We start from the raw sequence: 23,791 nt of genomic DNA, 5'->3' as shown, positions 1-23,791 counted from the left end.
TATGTAAAGACAAATCAGAACAGTTATCCCACTGAGAAAAGATCTCTGCAGACAAAATCCAGTGAGAGATGGGCGGTTGTTTTGACTGGACGGGATAGGCAGGAAGACCTCTGGGCAGGTGATGTTGGCGTGGAAACCTGGATGACAGGGAAGGTCAGGCCCTACCACGTATTTCAGGTAGCAATTTATTCCAAGGCCTCCAGCTTTGGGCTTTGGAAGAATAGGAGGCAGGCAGCTCTATCTCCCTGTACTGCTTTTCCATTTCACCTTCGAAAGGTCAGGTGAGCACAGGAATCCTTTTTCCCTTCATCTCCCACTGGAGAAGGATGCCTCCCTTAAAGGCTTGCGTGTCCCTCCCTTTCTCCTTAACCACTGCCTCCCTGCATACCCCCAGAGGAAGAGGACACCCCCGTACCCTCCCAGTCACGCTTCGCTATGGCTTTTCTGCACCTTGTGCTGTATATGGAAGTTTCCTTATCCAGGCAGGCTGATTGTCGAGGTTCTTGCTGGCCAACCCAAGGCACAAGGCTCTAGATGGAGCCGGACAGCCACACCTGGAAGGGCTCAAATCAAGATCATTCAAAGTACATCCTCTATTTCGCAGGTCCAGAGAGGTTCAGTGACTCGGATAAAACCCTTCTGCTATTTTAAGGAGGAAAAGAACCCAGGAATTCTACTTCCCACTCCAGAGCTCTTTGGGTTACCTTGTTCTCTCTGCTGTCATCCATCCTCCTGCAATGTTCTGTTTCCCCCACATCCCCCCGCCCCATACTCTTTTTTTTTTTTTTTTTTTTGGCTGCACCTGAAGCATATGGAGGTTCCCGAGCCAGGGACTGAACACGTGCTACAGCAGCAACTCAAGCTACATCCTTAACCCGCTGTGCCACCACAGAATTCCCCCTCCACTGCCGTCCTCTTGAATCTCCTGGTTCTTTCACTGTCTGACCCTTCCCTTCATACTCTTTCCTTCCAAAGCAAGCCAGTTCTTTGCCCTATTTCCATTTAATAGGAGCACTTGGTAGTCTTTGGACCCAATAGCTTTTCCCCCCATAAACTAGATTGAATATAAGCAGGTTAAACACCCACTGAATTCTCTTACCTTGAGATTATTTCAGGTGGACAGTGCAGTTGTACAAAAATGGCTGGCATTTGCAGTCTATGAATCCAGAATAAAGATGATGGAAGACTATTCCGTCAGTGCATAGTGAGGATTTTGACAAAGCTTTATTACTCAAGATGCGAATCCAGCCAGGACCAGTGGTGTATTTAAGTGTCCTGAGTTCACTCCAGGGGCCTTCCTGGCCAAATTCTAACTTCTTCACTCAGCCTTTCTAAAGGTCGGAGTTGGGCTTTGAGTCTCAGATAATGTACAGAAAGGATGCACGTTCACTCCTGGGTCATGGAAATTAGACAAAAATAAAGGAATGGGTGGACCGAGAGGAGAGGGTTTAGCAAGCTGGCTCCAGCTTCGAGCCATTTCTAATCATTGTTCAGTGAGCCTGTGTACAGGTGCCACTAATAACTCTAAAGCTTTTTTTCAGGAGGGTTGGGGAAGCCCTGCCATCCACACTCAGAAAAAGAGGTCAAGGTCAGAGGCCTATGAAAGGCATAGGATTGTACCGAGCAGTTATTTCTAGAAGAAATAACTAGAAAGTCTAACTTGGGAAAAGTTAGAGACCCGTGTAGAACCTGAAACTCATCAGACTTTGTTAATTCTTCAAACATTCAGCATTCAGCCACAGCCTTGCTAAACTATCCAATTATTGCAAATACTCCAGCTCCAAGGCAAGCTTGCTCAACTTTGGCTCTGTTCACATTTTTGGTGGATAACGTGTTGTCGTGGGAAGTAATTTACAATATTTAGCAACACTTCTGGCCTCTGCCCACTAGATGCTCGAAGCACCTGCCACTCCTAGTAGTGACAACTGATAATGTCTCCAGACTTCATCACATATGCCGTGGGGAGGGGGCGCATTTTCCCAGTGGAGAACCCCCGACTCCTGGATAAAGGTATTCCTTTTCCTTCAAAGGATAATTCTTATTTATTATTTATGTCCTATCTAATTCTAGAAAAGGATTTGAAGAAGCTCATGGGAAAAAAAACAGAGCTTGGCATATTTGTTAGCTTAATGACTGAAGATCAAATACAATATAGTGATAAGGGAGAATGACATGCCAGAAATCTGGGCTGAAGACAGCAATTATATTTAAAAACTATATTTAGCCGTGAGATTCCAAGGGGACAGACAAATTTAAAAGGAAAGTAAGTTACATAATTCTTAGTGACAGATAAAAGGCAAAAAAATACTACTTACACTTGAGCGAGATTATCTTTGGGGGGTTTATTAAGAAGTATACTATGATGTTATTTTAGTAGCAATATTTATTAGGCACTAAATATATATTCTTCTTATGTTCATACCCAATATTACCCCAAAGGATAAGAGCAGAGGGAATAATTTTCAACATTAATTTTGCGAAGACATTCTTTGCCAGATGCTCATCATAATTAATTTTAACAGTACTTGATTAAGAAAAGTCATTCTGGGTAAATACACTTGATCAGCCTTTCTCTGTGCTGGTGGATTTTATTGGTAAGCATTTAGCGAATGGCTAAACATGGTCTCTGGCTGCATGGAGCTGGTACTGTGTCTGCACAAAAGGACAAAGGGATTTGCTTTCCAAGACCAGACTATGACGTCACGAGTGAAACCTTGATGAGTCCTCGTCCCCCTCCCCCCACCATGGGAGCTAACCCAGCAGCACCTTGCTGGCAGAACCCGTGAATGACCTGGCCTCGGTGGTCAGAATTCCTGTATAAAGCCATCCCTGGTCTACGCAGTGTCCCAGATGTGAAGGCTGGCCTTCTTGGTGTCAGGGTTTTTCCATTTAACAGAGGAGTGAGTTTATTTTCATATGGTGTCTTCATTTTCTGGGGCTGCCAGAACAAAGTACCACCGGCTGGGTGGCTTAAACCACAAAAATATATCTTCTCACAGTTCTGGAGGCTGGGAATCCAATATCCAGATGCGGTCACATTTGGTTTCTTCTGAGGCCTCTCTCCTTGGCTTGAAAAATGATCGCCTTCTAGCTGTGACCTCATGGGGTCTTTCTTCTGTGCACACACACCTCGTGTCTCTCTTTTTGTCTAAATTTTCTCTTTTTGTAAGGACACCAGTCAGAGTGGATTAGGACCTGCCCCAAGGGCTTCATTTTAACGTAGTCCCGTCCGTAGAAGTTTTACCTCCAAACACAGTCGTATTCCGTGGTGCTGGGTGTTAGGGTTTCAACTTTGGAATTTGGGGGGAACACAATTCAGTGCATAACAAAGAGCTGAGCATAATGACCTGTAAACGATGGATTGTTCTCATATACATCCGTCATCTTCACTTGGTTCTGTTGATTCACACAAGGAGATGTGAAGAGAAAACTTTCTACACAATAACAGTGAGTTTCAAACCTCAGATGTCCTTTGGGGCTGAGGAAGGCTTGGAGGCACTGTGACTTATAAGTGCCACCTTTCAAGCCAGGGGAGTTTCTGTGTATTTCAAGTAGTAGAAGACAGTCTTCCTTCTGCTGGGATTCTGGGAACGCCCATCCCCACCCCTTCAGTCTGACCCTTCTGATCTGATTTATTCATATATGCTCACTGATTTTCCTGTTTTGGAAAAGAACATGCATTTGCAAACATCCCATGGAAAGTAAATCAAGGCTTTGTAGCAACTGTTTCAATTACGTGGTTTGGGAGTATTCTCTCATTCATTCAATCATCCATTTATTCTTCCAGCAAATATCAGGAATGTCCCCCCAGAACTAAGTATTGAGGAGACAGTGGTAAACAAACAACGTGACTCACTTGCTCTGGACGATAGGAAATATAAGATAGGAGAAGCACAGGAGGAGAGCAACTAAGCTCCCTGAGGATAGATTTCACCTACTGATTTGGCATCGTGGCCCCCATTCTGTCTTTTGCATCAGACACTAATTAAAAAATTTTATCCCATGATTTCTGCAGATGGCTGACATACCCTTGAAATGCCAACATTTTGCTATCCATGGGGTTCTGCCTCTCATATTAAGAAGGATAAAAACCTATTTAACAATCTGTAATAGCCTATAAGGGAAAAATATAAATATTTATATAACTGATTCACTTATACCTGAAACTAACACAACTTTGTTAAGTCAACTCTATTCCAATAAAGTTTCTTTTTAAAAAAGAAAGGAAAAGAGAAAAGGATGGTACTGGGGACTGGTGTCCCTCACTTGAGTTCTGGAATTTGTGGTGACTGCATTTCTCAGCCCTGTGTCAGCCCTGAACCACAGCCTGGAGTTCCACCGGGGGCAAGTGGCAGGATTGGCACATCCCTCAAAACTCAGCTCTTCCCAGGAAATTGCTGCTAGAAGTGACCTTCTAAATATGTTCTTTTCATCCGTTTACCGCCTATATTCTCCTAGGCTTCCTGGTGTGAGCAACAAGAAGCAGCACTGAGCTAGTCTCAGGGGACTCGATGCCGTCACCCTGCAACGTTCTTGCTTCCCCAACTGGGGAATGGAAGGGTCTCGCCTTCGTAAGGCTGTCTCTAGATCAAGAAAGATAATGTATGTTAAGGGTCTGCCCCTTAGCCTGGCACGCAATAAATGTTAGTTTTCACGGGATGTTTGAGACCACAGAAAGACCTTGACCCTGCCACTACCCAGCCTTCAAAATCTCCCCTTCACTGACCTGCTGCAGAACTACCAGTATCTTATTCTTTTGAGGCTACAGACTATGTTTAAAAATCTCTCATCAGGAATTAAAACATCTTACCTGAGAAGGAAAAGAGAATGCACGTAGTGCTTTTTTTTCAGATTGATTGGTCACAGTAGCTAGATGACAACTTAGAAGCCCTGTGGATAAGAGACAGTATGCTGGACATCTGTATGTCTTTCGGGTTTTGTGTATCTTGGGGCTGGGGACTGCTTGAGCATCCATCAGGCTGCAAAACACTGGGCAGGTCTGTTGGTTAGGTTGCCTGTTAGTGGGCATTCAGCAGTGGGCATCAGGGCGCCGGTGGCCACTAGACTCAGTTCTGAAAGGTTGAAAGGAAGACACTGATCCCGTACTCACCTCATCAGGTCAGTCACGATTTGCCTGAACCTGATTCTGGAAAGTTATGAGCTTCAGCTTTAGTAAGGAACGTTTTATTAAAACGTGTTCTCAGGAGTAAGCGCCTTTCTAGTGGTTGCAGGAGACGTAAGAACCAAAGTTTCCCCAGAACCATCCCCATGAACTTCTCTGATGACGTTGCCTGCGTTAGGCATTGATGATTTTCTTTTTTATAATAATGAAAAAGAACAATGTACGTCTTTTCTGATGGCTCAAAATAAGAACCAGGCAGTCTTCCATTTAAGGACATTTTTTTTTTCTCCCCATAGGCTGATAGAAAAATTGCAGAGCAAGGCCTCAGGTTGACATGAAGGAAATAATATCTTTCCAGAACATCTTTTAAAAAATATACTCTTAATTTTAATGGACTGTTCTGATCATTTACATGATACAATATTTGAAATGGATCTTGAAGACCTTTCAGAGAAGATTCTTATACTCAGGACTCACCCACCCCCAGAGATTCTTTTGAAAAGTTTCTAATGTAATTCCCATGAATAGCAGCTGTGGCACTATATTGGACTAAACTAATAAAGTAATTTGTAATAGGAAATGATGCACAGAAGACTTGGGGTGCAAAGGGAAAGTCCAGGCTGGGTTAAGCTTGTTCTTCAGACCCTTGGCACAGTGAAGGGTCCAGACCCCCTGGACCCTACGTCTCTGCCATGTGCAGGTCTGGTCTGAAGGTGTAACATGGTTATTAGTGCCCTGACCAGCTAACCCAGAAGTAATCCACCTTCTAAAGTTATGCAGCAGCTGGTCACTGAATCCCTTCTGGGGCCAAGCCTGATGCCAGGCTTTGGGAGCACCAGTCATGATCAGTGACCAAAACAGACAAGGCTCCTGTTTTGCAAAGCTTGAAAATCTCTCTCATCTTTCAAGCTCGGTGGAGGAAGAGAGGCGAGCAGCCAGTCCAAAGGTTTTAAGAGAATTAAGATCGTTGCAGCCTTGTTTTGAAGTCTCCGTGTTTAAACGTGTACTTGGAACAATAGCCAAGGACAGTGAGTGTAAACTACTAACTGAATGGCCAGTGAAAGGGCTGGAGATGTAGGTGCTGAGACTTGGGACTGAGACGGCGTGAGGGTGGAGGTAAGGACTTAGGAAGACGAGAAGGCGAGAGTGAAAGTGTTCAGCTGTGTTCTAGAGACAAGCAGACAAAGTCAGCAGACAAACAGAAAAAAACCTCTGGGTTTGTGTGACCTTGGCCACAGCTCTCATGGGGGGAGAGGGTGTCAGTGTCATTTAAAAGGAGGAAAACCAGAGGGACAGAAATAAATAGAGGGTATGTGTGTTATCATAAAATACTTACGGAGGGGCATGTGGAAAAGGGAACCAGACTTTGCTCCTGTGAGCGGTACAGAATCAGGCTTCAGGCTCACCTCTGGCAAGGGCCTTCGAGAACTCCAGCCATCTGGAGAAGGAGGGGGTGACTCTGGAACCAGTGGGTCTCACTCACAGGAGGGCGCACGTGGAAATCAGACATCCTCCCAACAGTGTTGTCAACATAAAACAGGTCCCGACAGCAGTTCCGAGCTGAAGGGTCGATGTGAATTTAACAGACTGGTCTTTGGAACTCTAGGAGAAGAAGGTATGTTTATTTCCTTGACCGGCCCAGAGGGTTTAGCAATATTTATGTGGGGGGTGCGTGCGTGCGTGTGTGCTTGCGTGTGTGTGTGTGTGTGTGTGTGTGTGTGTGTGTGTGTTTTAATCTAGGCTAAATTGGCAAGGACAGTTACAGTAGAAAATAATTTACCCTCTGGGAAGAAGATGAAATTGAACTGCTGATACCAAGTAGCCAGGAAAGTTGATGGGGCAAACGTTGCAAGTAACTGAGACCCTCTAAGGTAAAAAGAAAACGAAAGATCTTATAACCATTCAGAGAGGGCATCGTGAGACCTGGGTATCCCACTGATCGAGATGCATTTCTGTGATTATCCGTACAGTATTGATACCTAGATATGGGGACATAAGTGTGTTATAAATAATACTGGGTCTGTCTATCCAGGAGCCAAGGTAGGGCCATAAAAAGAGCAATACTTTATTGCAGGAAATTAATTTTGTCCTTTATGACACCAGACCTTGTAAACACTCTCAACCTTGAATTATATTACTCATCTCCTAAAAATCTATATTGAAGGTCTTTTTTTTTAATTGCAACTTGATTTATTTCAAGGAAAAAAGATGTTACCGTTTTTGTTCGTTTTTTGTTTGTATTTTTTTCAGAGTGATCTTATTGCAGCAGTAAAATTTGACATCTCTGAAAGCAGAAAGGGGAAAGATTTTGATGTTTAAGAGTTCTAAACACAAGGCTTTTGATACCATATAAATAGACTATGCTTTCACCTTAAAAGGAGTAATAATATTATAGGCAATTTAGAAGAAAGAACAATCTAATCAGCTGATGAAATCCAGAGCTGGATTAATGATACACCCTCAACAGAAAGACAGTCTCCTTTGTATCTAAGTTGTCCTCTTTTTTTTTTTAATTTTTTTTTTTTATTTTCCCACTGTACAGCAAGGGGGTCAGGTTATCCTTACATGTATACATTACAATTACGTTTTTCCCCCACCCTAAGTTGTCCTCTTATGTCTTCTACATCAACATCTCTGTTTTCGAAAAGGCAGCCTTTTATGGTTATAAAGTTAGCACATGCTCTTTGTGAAAAATTGGGGGAAAAGTACAAAAACTAAGACATAGAAGCAGCTATTACCCACCACCCACTAGTAAACACTATCAATGCAGCCCTCGCGTCTACCTTATGTGTGTGGGTATGTGTAATGACATATATCACAGATATACACTGTCTTCTGTACACTTGAACTCCAGGGACCCTGGCTCTCAGGTTAATGGAAAAGTGGGGGCAAAGGGCAGCCTGAGAAGGAAAATAGTCAGAGAAGTAAGTGGGTCACATTGCGAACATCGCTCCGTGAATCATTACATAATATGTCTATGCTCAGCTGGTCCTAAAGCTGGTGCACATCTCCCCCAGATGCCCCCTGACATGGTCACCGACTAAGGTGCTTTGTACCAGTTACCCCAACGCAGGTTGGGCGCTTTGGGTGAATGAAACTCTTTTCACTCAACTTCACATGTTGTGTCTTAACGGGATTTCTCTCGTTTGACATTTTCTCTCTGGAGTCCCCCTCTTGTCTGTGGGGTGGACACCTCCCATCTTTTGAACCTCAGCTTGCTGTGATGCTGTTTCCAGGAGACCCTTCCCGACCCATCCCAGGTAGAACTGGCTCCTGTTTCCCCTCTTCTTGTGCAAGTTGCACACCTCGCGTCTCAAATACTTCGGCCCATGTATGTGTGGAGCCATCTTCCTCTATAGTCTGCTGCTTAAGGGTAGAAATGCTTTTTGTTAATGTCTGAACACTGGGTCAAGCGTAGAGATGAAGCCTTCGTGCTTGAAGGATTTGTTAATTGAGTCAATGAAGGAATGAATGAATGAAGGCCGAGTATGGAAATGAAGATATACGCCTGTATGAAAATCATCTTCTTGTGAATATATCGACCAAGGGGCGCCTGTTTTGCAAATGTCAGATGAACTAATTAGTAGACAACTTAGGTTATTTCAGAATGTGGAGTTCCCGTTGTGTATGGAGGTCCCGTTGTGGCTCAGCAAGTTGCAAACCTGACTAGTATCCATGAGGATGAGAGTTCCATCTCTGGCCTTGTTCAGTGGGTTCAGGAGCCAGCATTGCTGTGAGCTGTGGTGTAGGTCACAGACGCGGCTCAGATCTAGCGTTGCTGTGGCCGTGGTGTAGGCTGGCAGCTACAGCTCCGATTGGACCCCTGGCCTGGGAACCTCCATCCATGTGCTGTGGATGCAGCCCTAAAAAGCAAAAAAAAAAAAAAAAAAAAAAAAAAAAAAGAAAGAAAAAAAGAATAGTGCGTGTATCTGCCTAGAAAAACATCATGGGCTTCACTTAAGAAAAGAGAGAGTGGAGTTCCCGTCATGGCACAGTGGAAACAAATCCGATTAGGAACCATGAGGTTGCAGGTTCGATCCCTGTCTCTGCTCAGTGGGTTAAGGATCCAGCATTGCTGTGAGCTGTGGTGTGGATCAAAGACATGGCTCAGATCTGGTGTTGCTGTGGCTGTGGTGTAGGCTGGCAGCTATGACTCCGATTGGACCCCTAGCCTGGGAACCTCCAAATGCCGAGGGTGCGGCCCTAAAAAGAAAAAAAAAAAGAGAGGATAGTTGTGTTCCAGAACCATCTGGGGATGGTACAGGGGACACTTCTCCAGCACAGCCAAGCTTTTCTCAGAAGTAGTGGTCCTTGCAGGCAGGATCAGGAGACTCAGGATCCAGGGGTGTTGCTTGCAGTGAACTTGTTAATGAACTTACTAATTACTTTAAGTAAATTAATTCATCTCCTTGGGATTGAGTGTATTGATCAGTAAAATTGGGGAGTTAGACTAGATTGTCTTAAGGTTACTTCTTGTTCTACCTTTTACAGATAGGGAATAACAATATAATATAACAAAATAAGATTTCAGTTTAAACCCATGTATGTTTGGAATTGAGGAATAAAATATGACTCTGATGCACATATTAGTGATTTCTCTGTTTATTGAGATCAGTTAAAATTGGGGGGATCAGAGGACCTCCACAAACACTCCCCCTTGGACCTCTTTCAGTGCTTCAAGAATAAGAGTAGCTTCTTTCAGAGAAGGTATTGTGGTTTGTTTTTTTCTTTCAGATCCTCTGAAAAGTTACACTCAACCGTAAAAAAAGAATGAAATAATGCCTTTTGCAGTGACATGGATGGACCTAGAAACTATCACACTAGATGCAGTTAGACAGTGAAAGACAAACATCATATGATATCCTCTATATGCGGACTCTAAAAAAAAAAAAAAAAAAAAGGATACAAATGAACTTATTTGCAGAACAGAAACAGACTTTGAAAAACTTATGGTTATCAAAGTGGACAGGTGGGGATGGGGAGGGATGGACTGGGGCTTTGGGATTGGCATATGCACACTGAGGTCTATGGAATGACTGGCCAACAGGGACCTGCTGTATAGCACAGAGAACTCTACGCAATATTCTGTGATCAAATATATGGAAAAGGAATCTGAGAATGGTTATGTGTATATACATGACTGAAATGATCACAGCCTTGTTCATTAACTATAATTCAATAAAACTTTTTTTAAAAAAAGAAAAGTTACAGTGTGACCTGGGAGGAGAGAGGGGGTGGGGGCTGGGGAATGGAACCCAAGGGCAGGTATCTTATACTGTTGGATGGAAAATTAAAGAGACCAGAGGTCCAGAACCCGAGGGTCTTCCTTTCTTATTCTCATCCTTCCACAATCACTGCTTGAGAACCTGGAAAGTGCTGACATGTGCCAGACCCTGGGGGGGCGAGGCCCCTGTGGTCCAGAGCACCACCCTGGGGTCTCGGGGAGAGTTTGGGAGGCAAAGAAGCTTGAGAAGCTGGGAGTTGGTGGGCACAGGTGGGCACAGGTAGTCTGCCCCTTCAGAGAGCATGCAAAGAAGTTCCAGCCAAGGTCTGGGAATGAGGACGCCTGGGTTATCTCTGCCTAAGTGACCTGAAAATTAGAACGCAGCCCTTGAGTATCTGCTTTGACTCTTGTAGCAGGGCACCCACAGCTGAAATCGAACTTTTCTAGTATAAAGATATGTTAAATTGCTGTCTCCTGTTTGTAGTCAAAAATCTCGGATGTAAACTCATCTGGTCCTTGTCCTGCTAGAACTAAATCTCTGGAGAGGATCACTAAGCCTGCTCGATGGGGAGAGGCACACAGGTCGATGAGTATGGCCACAGCTCTCTCCTGGGCACTGGTGACTGCACCAGTTAGGCATCCGGAAGAATAATTCTGCTTGGACCGTTTATCCCTGTTCATTGGGAAGAGATCCATTTACTGGTATGTTCTGGTGTATCAAATTATATATATTTGCCTGCAAAATAGAATAGGTGCTACTCTGGACTCACAGCCAAAGATTTCTTGCAACCATTGGGTACCCTCATGTCTGGAAACCAATTTTAAATCTCTGTAGGGATTCAGAGGAAGACAAAGTGAGTGGCAGCACGAAAAGGGAAAAGGGGTCAGAGGAGTGAGCTTAGACATTTAGAGGCCAGGCAATAGAATTTGTGTCTTTGAAACTCTCCGTGACGTTTTGCCTGAAATTATTCTTTTTTTTTTTCTGAGATACCTCTTCCTCTATCCACATCAAACTCAGTAAAAAATATGTGATTCCTTTAAAAATCTTTGACTTGAACGATACCTTTCATTTGTAGTCAGTGTCAAGTCTACAGCGAAGGCAAATTCTTACCTAAGGGGCTAGTCTGAATTTCTCAAGGAAATTGCAATTATCAATGGCCCCTACAGCTAAATAAAAATGAAAATGGAATGGGGAAAAAAGACTTTCTGAATCTATTTCCTTCATTTGGTGATAGCCTTGGGCTCTAAATCTCATCTTGTAGAGTATCACACGTCTAGCTTTAGTTTTATTCAGCTCGATTCTATGGCCATAAATCTCATGAAAGCCGTGTTGTAAACTCAAGAAATTAAATTCTTCATGGATTTATGTGGGACTCAGAAAATGCATCCCCACAACCCAGAGGGAGAAAATGTCTCTGTTTCCACAGCCTCTGAGAATTGCTGTGCTTTTTTTCCCCCCTGAGAGTTCCAATAATTAAATTCATAAGAAATTCACGTAAGCAGGTGATATCAGAGAGACCCAGCCAATAATAAGCCTAAGCCATCATTCTGAGTAGGGAGTGAAGCAGCAGGGGTGCAGAAGCAGGCAGCTGTCAAATTCAATCAAGTAAACAGCTGGTGTTTTTTTAAAAAAAATTATGTTTGTAGGGAACAGTGGTCTAATTTAAAAACTGGCATTCTGTCCATCGTTGTGGGGTTGGGGGTGGTAGGGTGATTATCAGATGCTAGGCAGAGCTCTCGTTTCTTTTTTCTTTCATTTGGCTTATTTAAGTTTTATTGAAATATAGTTAACCTCCAGTGTTGTGTTAGTTTCAGGTATACAGCAAAGTGAACCAGTTATGCATATACTACATCCATTCTTTTCTCCCATAGAGGTAATTACAGACCATAGCAGGGCTCACTTGACATATGCTGTAGAAGTAGGTTGTTCAAGTCCTGATCTCCAGTCCTGCAACTGTGACTATGTTTACGTGGCAGAAGGGACCTGGAAGACGAGATTAAATTGAAGATCGTGAGCTGGGAAATGATCTGGGTTATCTGGGTGAACCCAGTGTGGTCACTAGGACCCTTAGAAGGGGGCGCAGTAGGGTCAGGTCAGTAGCAGTAGACATGACAACAGAGGCAAGAGGCTAGGATGGTACAAGGGAAGGACCACAAGCCGTGGAGCGAGGTTGGCCTCTAGAAGGGGAAACAAGCCAACAAAACAAGCAGATTCTTTTTCAGTGTTTCCAGAAGGAACCAGCTCTGCAGATATCTTGGCTAAAACCCAGTGAGACTGACCTGGGACTTCTTACCTCCATAACTGTGAGAAAATAAATGTACTGTCTTAAGCAACTAAATTTGTGACACTGTCAGAGAAGCAATAGGAAACATATAGTAGGTTGCTGAGGAGGACTCAGAGGATGGCTTATGTACAAAGTAGGGAATGGTTTCAAGAATAAAGCATCGATTTATACTAATAATATTTATTAAGTGCATTGAACTTTGGAAACTGCTTTTATATGCTCCCCTGACCCCCACTCCCCACACCCATGGCATACAAAAGTTCCTGGGCCAGAGATCAAATCTGAGCTGAAGCTGTGAACTACACCACAGCCGCAGCAATACCGGGTCCTTAACCCACTGCACCACAGCAGAAACTCCTCACATGTGTTTTTCAGAAGTAGATCCTAAAGTTAGAAGGAGGTTGATACCAACTTTTCCAGAACCCTAAGGCTTAATTTATTGATCTAGACTCCCTAAAGCTGAAAACTAAGGCAATGATTGGTCCTAGAAGTTAAAACCTTTAGAGCATGACTTGGAAGGAAGTGATCTCTGAGCTCTAAAAAGACATGTGGAATATAGTGGGTTTTGATGGGCTTCCAGGCCATGTGCTTTAAGTATATGAACTTTCACACACGGGCTTTTTCTTCAGTTGCATCTTCTTAGTCATTAAACTGTGGCAAAAATATGAGAGCAAGTTTTCATGTAAAATGATTTTTTTTTTTTTTTAAACTGGGAGAACTACACCGAAAGTTTTAAGGTCAGGATTACAGGTGATTTTATTTATCATTTATTTTTACATTCAAAAAATTTTCTTTTATTGTCTTTTAGGGCCACACCTGTGGCATACGGAGGTTCCCAGTCTAGGGGTCAAATCAGAGCTGTAGCTGCCGGCCTACGCCACAGCCATAGCAACACGGGATCCGAGCCGTGTCTGTGACCTACACCACAGCTCATGGAAACTCTGGATCCTTAACTTTGAGCAGGGCCAGGGATCAAACTTGAGTCCTCATGCATGCTAGTCGTGTTTGTTAACCACTGAGCCATGACGGGAACTCCCACAACTTTTCTCACTGAGTGTGTATTACATTTTTAGGGAGAAATGTTGTATTGGGTGTTGCATGCTCATTTCGTCTGTGCTTCCCTCTACAGTTGTGACTCTTCCTCTTGGTTTGGACCCAGGTTACTTTGAGAATTGGATGAAAACTGGGAACTCAGTGCCATAGAATTTTTTTTTTCCTTTAGTATGAAATTTTTTTTTTCCTTTAGTTTATATTTTAAGGGAAATCACAAATAATCCTAAATACACCCCTGGAACTGCTGAGAGTCTTTGAATCTCGTTTAAGTGTCCCCATCCTAGACTGGGTGTTATGACAGATAGCTGCATATTTTTTTTTTTTTTTTTTTTTTGGTCTTTTTGCCATTTCTTGGGCCGCTCCCGCGGCATATGGAGGTTCCCAGGCTAGGGGTCTAATCGGAGCTGTAGCTGCCAGCCTATGCCAGAGCCACAGCAACTCAGGATCCGAGCCACGTCTGCAACCTACACCACAGCTCACGGCAACGCCGGATCGTTAACCCACTGAGCAAGGGCAGGGATCGAACCCGCAACCTCATGGTTCCTAGTCGGATTCGTTAACCACTGCGCCACGACGGGAACTCCTGCATTTTAAATAGTGGGGAGGAGATAGGTTGGTAGAAGAAGGATGTGCTTAAGATCTGTTTCCTCCACTTTCTAGCAAGGTGAACATAAGAATCATTTACCATCTCTGGGGCCTAACATTTCTCTTAAATGAGGACCATAGCCCTCACTTCCATACATGAAAAAGTTCTTCACAAACGATTATACCAGTTACTATTTAGTTGTTTTATAAATTGAGAGAAACATAGTCTCCGTTCATGTTGAGAGAATTATGACTAAAATCTATACTCTAATTTATCCCTAATTTGGGTTTAACTGGTATTGAGAAACACTTCAAAAGTGGATTTAGCTAAACAGCCCACACTTTTAGGGTGGTAATGATAATAGTCTTCTAAGATTGTTGAATGGGGTGTTTGCAAGTCCTTTTTCTCTGGAAATCACTAATGCGTCACAATTGTCTTTCCCAGAGTCAGGAATTTTGTTACTTGTTTTGGTACAAGCCCGTGTGTATATGTGTGCATCTGTGTAAAGATGCACATGCTTATATATGTGTTTAGCCTGTATACACTAAATGCAAAGAACATAATTAACCTACAACCTTTAATTGCTGTGAAAGTGACCATTCTAGTCATCATTGAATAGAAATCAGTTATAATGTTACAGATAAGATGATATCATGTGTGCACATAGAATCTTCACATGGAGGATATAGATGAAAGTCTATTTCTCATTTTGGGGGAGAAATTGAATAATGTTTTTTATGTTGAAATGTTCAGTAGTCCTTTTAAAAACCCAGTTCACTGATGTATTGTTAAATTGATGTTATTATCATCTCCCACTAGTCCTGTAGAATGAGGAAAGGTTAGTCAATATTCACAGCTCTGAAATAAATGCTATGCACATTTTGGGTTCATTTTAATATAGAAGGTTGGAAACCACTGAGTATTTTTCCAACATATTAGCCAGATTTAAAAAATACACTAGATTTGTAAAGCTAAGCCATCTGCTCGTATCAATCTGGTATTGCTTCTATAGGGAAGAATGTTCATGAGTTTTTGGTACCAATAGTTTCCACTTTTTCTTTATTGAATCAAAATATTAAGCAACAATAAAATTCCTTCCAGGGTTTTTAATAGATGGAAATCTGTTCCCTACTAGAAATAAATATATCTAGTGTAATTAATCAACGAGCCTGGTATAACACCAATACAGTCAATTACTTCTCGAAAATACAATTTAAAACACTTTTTCATTTAGGTTAGCCTTTGAATCTAAAATAAAGGTCAATAATACTATGACAGAAAAAGTAATATAAAAATTTGAACTTGAACTGTAATGAGTGGATAGGCATTCAATCTTAATTAACGACCTGAAAATTTGTCCCAAGGGCATCTTAACATTACTTTTGGATGTTCTTCCAAATGAGTAAAAAATGAAGAGTCATCAGTATTTCTAAGAATTATCATACATTTTCAAATAGAGTCAATTTAAGCCAAAACAAAGAATAAAAACATAAATGTCAATATATCCTTTTTAACCCTACCCAAACTCACCCCTAATTAATTTATTAGTGACAAAATGTTGAGCCCTCGATTTTAAATATTCAAAAGTGATTGACTCACAAACAGAACCACATGACAAAACAGAGTGAGTCACTTTTTGTGGGGCGATGATCTCATAGCGGGAAATACTTGCGGTATCCTTGTTTCCACCCTATGGAGCCTTCCAATTCAGACCCACTGGAGATAGAGGAATTAAAACAATACCAATAAGAATGAACCTAAAGATGTTTTCAGAACACAGGTTCTCTTAAAAAATCTTTTTAAACCAACAGATGTATGAAGCCTAAGCAAAATACAGAGTATGATAGGGTTAATAAGGGTTCAACTCCCACTGAGAGACCTACATAGTCCCATTATGGCATATTTCATTGGTTCTAATATGCACATAATTTTTTGTATAGATGTCTCTAAAACTGGTATACATCTTGTAATCTATGACATGATGTCATTTAATAAAATGTTTTTTCCCCCCTTGGCACCTAAATGATGCCTCTTAAAGTCACTGGCTTCGTACTGATGAATTTGGTTACATTGATATAATGCCTGTGGCAATGGAATATATGAAGAAAAATAGGCAGATTGTTACTTTCTGAAAATAAGACCGTGTGAGCATTTAATAGAGACATCAGTGTCACGAAACATGTTCTTCAGATTTTTTTTTGTTGATTTGAAGTTAAAATAATGTAATTCTTTTTTAGTAAACCATACAAAAACATATGTATTTGGAATGTAAGCAACCTATTCAACAAAATAACCTAGAATATAACAAAAAACTCAGAAGGCAGAGGGGGGAAAAGGTTCTTTTGATAATAAAATCTGTATCAATAAGGCTATTTCTTATAAATAAGATACATATTAAAATACATTATATGCTCTCCTCCCTCCGATTTCATTTACTTTTAGGTTTGTAGGTGATTCTAACAGATATGTTCCTCTAGCTTTCAATGATTGATTCAATGTAACAGAGTTGAAAGGAAGCATATTGCCAACTGGCAACTGGAAAGCAGGGGGGAAACAGGGTGTGTGTGTGGGTGGGGGGAGGTGTTGTTTGTCACAGGATCAGTAGTCTAGTCCTGTCCAATCCAGGTGGAATCTGTCTCCCCTCCTTTAGTAAGCCCCAAGCATCACTGTTGGCATTCAAAACTCAAACCGCATGCCATGTTAGGTTAAGCTTAACTGATCAAGCAAACTCTAAAGAACTCTCTGTATATCCTATTTATGGGGTTGAGATTGTGTATATTCCAGATAGAATTTTAGATTTCTTGGTGCTTAAAGTGATCAAGCACCATGGAGTAATTTATCCTTGACAGATTGGGCTAAGCAAGATTTTCTATTCTCTTGTTCGGTATTAACTGTTTGGCTGTCTATGTATCCAACTTCTTAAATTCTTTCAATAAACAAGTATTTATTGAGCACCTACTCTGCCTTGCACCATTTTAAGCACTGGATATGTGGCAGTAGATGAATGGGACACAAAATATAGGTTTGTATTTTAAAAGAGCAAGATGGTCCAGATAAATAAATATGTATTAAAATACATATATAAAAATATAGCGAAGCTTTAAAAGTTGTTAAGTGCTGTGTAGAGCCATAAAGCAAGCAAGGAAGAAGGGGTTGGGTGTTTGGAAGTCGCAATTTTAACTAGATGTGTAAGAGAAGATCTCAACTGAGATGACAGTAAGTGAGCAAAGATTTTGAAGGAGGCAAGAGTGGCAGATGGAAAAGCCAGCGTAGCAGTCCTGCCATAATAGCATGCCAGGTGGGTTAAGGAACAGCAATGGTGAATGAAGAGAGAGAAGCTGAGATGATGCCCGATAACAAATGAAGGTAGATGAGGGGGAAAAGCATATGGGGCATTGTAGGCGCCGTGAGGACTTTGAACGTGTAGGATTTATAAACAGATTTCTATGTTTAACACTTTGGTCCCAGCATTGAAGGCATATGGAGGAAGAGCAAGGGTGGATCCCAAGGGACCAGTCAGATCCCTCTTATAATTGTCTAAAAGATGACGGTGGTGGGTAGCAGTGTAGGTAGTGGGAAGTAATCATATTTTGGACCTATTTTGAAGATAGAGTGAATACATTTTGCTGAGGGGTTCCATATGAGAAAGAAATGAGATTGGTACAAGGCCAAAGTTTTGGACCTGACGAAAAAGAAGAATGGAGATGTCATTCCAGAGATGGGGGAGATTGGTTGGAAAACAAGCTTGAGAGGGAAGAATGAGAGTTTAATCTTGGCCATGTTAAGCCTGAGATGCCTATGAGACATCGTCATGGAAATATCAATGTAGGACTTGGTCATGGAAAGAATGAAGATCTGAATGGTGAGGAATTACCCATAGCTGTCATTCATTGAATCTGCACTGTGTAGCAGGCACTGCCGCAGGTGTTTCACATACATGTTCTCATTTAATCCTCATGGTAACCGTATTGCATTATTATGACCCTTTTCTCAGAAGGGGAAATGGAAACTTCACGAGGTTTAGATGACTTGCTCAAGGACAAACAGCCAAGTCTATGGTCGCTTTACGCCGATTGCGATTTTCAGCACTGTTTTATATTACCAAGGGGAGTGTGGGCAAGAGGCAATAAAAATGCTCCAGGCAGAAGGAACGACATATGAAAAGTGAAGAGGCAGAAGGAAGCAAAGGAGCATAGCATCTTCTGGAAATGTGCCCGCACTGGGAAGTGGTTGAATAATCAGCTTCCAGTGAAACAGTGTTTGTGTGGTATTGTACAGTTTTAAAACTGTTCTCTCATAGGCAAACACATTAATTCCTGTGAGGCAGGGAAATGCTTTTATTATTGCTAGTCAGTGAGTGGAGAGAAAGGCTTACTTACAAAGCTAAGTTCACAGATTTATTGAATGGTGAGCCATGGTTTAACCTCAGACTTCTTTTGCCAAAACTTAAACTAATTTTTACATTTCTGATTATTTTAAATCTTTTCGTGTTTAGGAGGTGAGGACATAAACATGCACACACACACATACATGTATACGTATGGAGGTTGAAGAAGAATTTTCAAGAAAGAAATGAGTGATGATCTGGAAGATGATGGTAGTAATAGCTGTCGGTTTTAAGCACTGAGGATGTGCCAGACCCTAGATAAAGATCTTTACATTCATCTTCTAAATTTAATGTCACGAGCATTGAAAGGGAGATTCTGTTATCATCTCCATTTTAGAGGTGAGGAAATCGAGGCTGAGAGACTAAAGCAACTCACTGGGGGTCATTATATAGCCAGAAAGTAGCAGTCAAGAACTGACCAGAGACTGTCAGAAATCAGAGTTCAGTATCTGGTGCACCCGGTCAGTACTTTATCTGTTTTTGTGAAGCCTGAGGTGAAATTAACGACATGAGGAGGAGGTTCTTATCAGTGTGAAATTATTTTCTGAATTACAGCAAGGTATGGATTTGTGTTCACCCACCCTGAACGGGTTTTCACCATGGTTTTGCACATGCTTTTATCACAGCTTAAGACAGCAGATGGCTCTCTTGCGTTTTCTTTCCTTACCTCTGTCTGTAAACAACTAAACAGTGGTTTGGAGAGGTGAAAGGAAAACGCAGGGATAAAGCTAAAAGACCTTGATTATCCCAATGTTGCCCCCACCCCGTGCTCCCTTAAAACAGAAACCCCTGTAAAATAGAAGCGACCTAGGCTTGTGAAATTCACAATCTGAGTAGACACACAACTGAGGCTGGGGAGTCCGCTGTTTCAGGCGCTACGCCAGGAGTTCGAATGCATCAGGAAAGAAAGTGTTTCTTGGTTATCGAAGAGCTGAAAGGCTTTATGCTCCAAGGTGTGTTATTAAAGACAGTGGAAGCTGTGAGGATTAATTTCCTTTCTGCCGGGCGGCAGGATGGGGGTGGAAAGCTGCTTTTAAGGAAGGAGAGTTTCCGAACCTCTCAAGAGCCAGCCCTCCCACACTCTGGGGAACTTGCTTTAGCCCAGAGGCTAAGGCTGGGGCAGAGTCCCTGTCCGCGGTGCTGAAACTCAGTATTGTGTGTAGGTTGCTGAACGTTAAGGAGAGGGGTCTGAAGAAGCCAAAAGGGGGTGGGGGGGAGAAGATTGAATTATAAGAAAATAATAAAGTGTCCTGAAAGGAAATAATGAACACAGCTATAGTAATAAGAAGCTTAGTCTCACTCTGTTCACATTATTATATTAGACACATATATCATGAGGGTAACAACAGCAAACCGTTCAAAGCAAACTAGGTTATGTTGTTTGGAGCAGTTGTACTAGATTTTAAAAGTCACTATACTTAACATTTTGCTTCTTTATAAAACTCATTGCTAGTTTTAGGTAAATATGTTTGCTTCAGTCGTAAAGTCATTCAGAAATTCCAGTCCGTAACATCTGCAATGTTCAAGTAGCCACTCTTCAATAATGGAAGGCAGGAGTAGCTACTCTTTCTGTTCAATATGACTTGAATTAAAACAAATTTTAATTGCCTTTTATTAGATATATCCATCTTTGCAAATGGCCTTTCCTTTAAGCAGGAACATGACAACACAAAATACATACACACTTAGTAAAAATGTAAGAACAAAAACATGTAAATCAGGGGGGGAAAGGGAAGACTTAGAGCAAAAGAGTTAACAAACCTTTTTCCTTCACTTTTTCTATCTCATGCAAATTTCTGGAAAAATTACTCGTGCCTATCCTTTTACTAGTCGTAGTTATTATATATATATATATATATATACACATTTCACATAGTATAATGTGGATATAACATAGTAAAGTGGGGGGAAATAAGTTTACAGAAAGTGTTCTTTAATGTTAAATATTATATACATTATTTATCCTAAGGCCAATGATATCTTCATTGGACCCATATCTCCACACTCCTTTTAGATTAAATTCTCTTCTCCAAAAGAGACTCATTAGTAAATATGGAGTAAATACAATGAAAAACAGCTGAGCAGTAGTTGCTTCCATGGAGAGCTGGTGTATAAGTTCCCTAGAGTGGAAGGTGTCTAGATTCCCTGTAATCAGCCCTTGCCTGAACTTCTCCCACTTTCCTGGTTGCAAGTCTGTGTAGTACTTCCTGCCTGTTCCTGAGACAAAGACAAAGCGTGTGTTGGTTGAGAACTGCTCCCAGGGCTGCTTGCAGAGTGCGCCTCCCCTTTGCAGCTCTAAAGCAGTCGCCAGAGAAGTGACTGTGGCAAGTCTCGGTTGCCTAATGAGTCTTCTTTCCCCCCGTTCTTCACACTGGATTGTGGGGAGTCTAGTTTTTGTATTTCTTTTCTTAACCTTTCTGGAATAATAAGCAACGCTGCTTCAAGGGGAGAGGAAAAAGTGAGAAGCCACAGGAGCAAAAGCTGTATTGGGTTCAGTCACTTGGAGTGTATCCTAGAAACCACGGATCTGTATTCATCCAAGCATACAGTGTTTCTCTCCCAACCTCTTTTCTGGGGGTGCCTTCGACTTGCTCCCCTCCTCTCGGCCCTTCATATTTTCGGTTATCTAAGAGAACGCTGTCGGGACCCAGACAGGAAACAGCTGCTGTATTTGAATTTCAGACAGTTCGGATGCTTAGCTCCCTGGCTGTCTACCCAGGGACACCAAAGACAGCAGTTCAAACTGGAGTGTCCCTCAGTCTGGTTGCTTTTGGTTGTCCCTGGACTGTGACAACCTCCTGCCCTTAATATTCTGCAGTGAGTTCTTCAATATTCCATTCCCTCTGCTGTTTTGTAGCAGCTACAGCCGCTGCCATCTCTTCCCCCCAGTGCTAGAGGGCAGATTTGGGACAGAGGGTCTTCCCACATCCCTCTCCTCCCTCCTTCTTGCTCTGCTCCTTTCAAAAGGACAAGCCTAGCCTTCTTGGTAGCAGAAGGGAGAGTCCAGCAAGTTTGGGTGGACTAGGTGGGGAGTGGAGGCGCCTCCCTCCCAGCCTCCCCCTTTCCCCCTCCTCCTTCCCGGGGCGGAGAGGCTCCGGTGCTGAAGGGATTACGGGGAGGGCGGAAACCACCCCGCGTTGCAACCGCAGCTGAGAGTTTCTGTGGACCAGGAGGCACGTTAAGATTCAGAAGCCCTAGCTAAGCCTCGGAAGCCTCGGAAACCTGCGAGTGCCATCCAAGAAAAAAGCGCACTGATAATTCCTTCAATTCCACCTGCTTTGGCTCAGCCTCTTAGCACCCCACCCCCTGCAATCCATTGTAGCTTTCTTTTCTATTATTCTTAATATTTTAACAAGTCGTTATTATATATACCTTTTCCTCTCTGAAGACTGGCACAGGAGGGGGACGGGAGGGGAGTGCGGTGGGGTGGGAACGAAGAGCTTTGATTAGAGATCTCCGGGGAGAAGATTGCGCTCTCCAGATGCTGATTTCCAAAGCACTTGACAATCACCGGCAGAATCCGAGAGCGGGCGGCGGCGGCGGCACCGGCCAGGGGGCAGCTCGAGTCAGGCGCTGAGTCCTGCCCAGCGCGCCCTGGACGGACCCACGCGCGAGACCTGGCCGGGACCTGCCCTCCATCCCGTGCCCTGGAAGAAGGCGGCCACCACTACCTCCAGCCCGGGAGGCGGGCAGGGCAGAAAGGCTGCGCGAGTGGCGGTGGCGGCCCCGGAGAGGGCTCCGGCGGCGCTCGGTGACCGGCGGCGTCCGCTGCCCCGGCCCCACTCCCGGCTCCGACGCGGCGGCGGCGGCGGCAGAGGAGGAGACGACCTCGGGCCCCCAGCGCTTGCCCTGCCGCGCCCCGGGCGCATCAGCGCGCCCGGCCCCGCGCTCCGCGGAGAGGGCGATGGGTCCTAGTCGGGACTGAGCGCCCCACTCCCTCTCCCTAACCCCTCCGGCCTCCCCGCCTCCGCCTCCCCAAGGGCGAGCCGCCGTCTGCACCGCCCCTTCCCGCTCTGGTGTCCCCAGCTCCCTTTCGTCCGACCCTCCCTCCTCCGGACCCGGTCCCGGGGCCACCATGGCCGCGGCCATCGCCAGCGGCTTGATCCGCCAGAAGCGGCAGGCGCGGGAGCAGCACTGGGACCGGCCGTCTGCCAGCAGGAGGCGGAGCAGCCCCAGCAAGAACCGCGGGCTCTGCAACGGCAACCTGGTGGATATCTTCTCCAAAGTGCGCATCTTCGGCCTCAAGAAGCGCAGGTTGCGGCGCCAAGGTCTGTGGGGGTCCCTGTTGGGAGGTGCGCCGGCGGATCTCTCCCGTCTCCCCACCTGCACGGGGCCCTTTCGGGCTCCCCCGGTCTCTCCTAACCCACCCCCGCCCCCCGAACAAAAGTCTCCCTTCCCCGCGCGCCGAGCGCCTTCGGCCCTCGGGAGCTGGGAACCTGCTCCCGGCAACCTGTAGCCACTGAAAACTCAGCCCTCCCGGAGCCGGCAAGTTGGCCCGCTCCCGCCACTGCCTCTGGCAGAGGGAGACTCTCTCCTCGGAGGGTCTTGGCTTTTCCCGGAGGGTAGAGTCCGGCTGCAGAAGGCTGGGCGGGCTGGGGGGTGGGGGATCTGGGGTCGCGCTGGCTGCCTCCAGGGCTATTTCTGGGTCTGGCCTCCCAGGTCTCCGGGGAACCTGCTGGGCTCCCAGACCCTGGCGAGACGCGGCGATCCCCGCCTGGCGCTCAGCAGGGGCTGCTGTAAGAGAAGTGAGCGGAGGGTGTGTTTGATCTGAAAGCTAGTTCAGTCGAGGTTTACCAGAAAGCTGCTTAGTGGGCAGCACGGGTCACTCTCAAGCCCTTGGGTCACATCTCCGGATGAGGAGAGGGGCTCCGAGTAGGGAGAATGAGCCGATTTGGGGGCTGGCGCTCATCCTTCCTACGTGGTAGTTTTAATTCAAGGACTCGCGAAGTACAGGAGGCAAAGCAAGCGGTTACTACATCCAGATGACTAGAATGGTTGCCTTACTAGACACGGTGGGGTTTTTTTGTTTTCTGTTTTCTGGGTATTTTTTTTTTTTTTTTTTGGCGGGGGGATGGGAGAAACAACTAGTGCCCAGCATGACCTTCCGTTACTGCCTTTAAAATGTCAGGGTCTG

General features: G+C 43.9%; 1 protein-coding gene across 3 annotated transcripts in view; it reads left to right on the top strand.

Annotated features, from left to right (window-relative positions):
* FGF14 (fibroblast growth factor 14) overlaps positions 1-23,791 on the top strand; it is a 610,568-nt gene that overhangs the window by 417,045 nt on the left and 169,732 nt on the right. Inside the window, exon 1 of one of the 3 annotated variants that reach the window (XM_001924895.6) lies at positions 22,619-22,925. The exons of the other annotated variants lie outside the window; for them this stretch is intronic. Coding sequence (XP_001924930.1) covers positions 22,733-22,925 — 193 coding nt within the window. The 5' untranslated portion in view covers positions 22,619-22,732. Of the gene's footprint in view, positions 1-22,618; positions 22,926-23,791 lie in introns of those variants that run through there. 3 annotated transcript variants of the gene reach the window in all.

The sequence above is a fragment of the Sus scrofa genome, chromosome 11 (assembly GCF_000003025.6).
Source record: "Sus scrofa isolate TJ Tabasco breed Duroc chromosome 11, Sscrofa11.1, whole genome shotgun sequence".
NCBI lineage: Eukaryota > Metazoa > Chordata > Mammalia > Artiodactyla > Suidae > Sus > Sus scrofa.
Note: the sequence above shows the minus strand (reverse complement) of the source record. Positions and strands in the feature narration are given on the sequence as shown.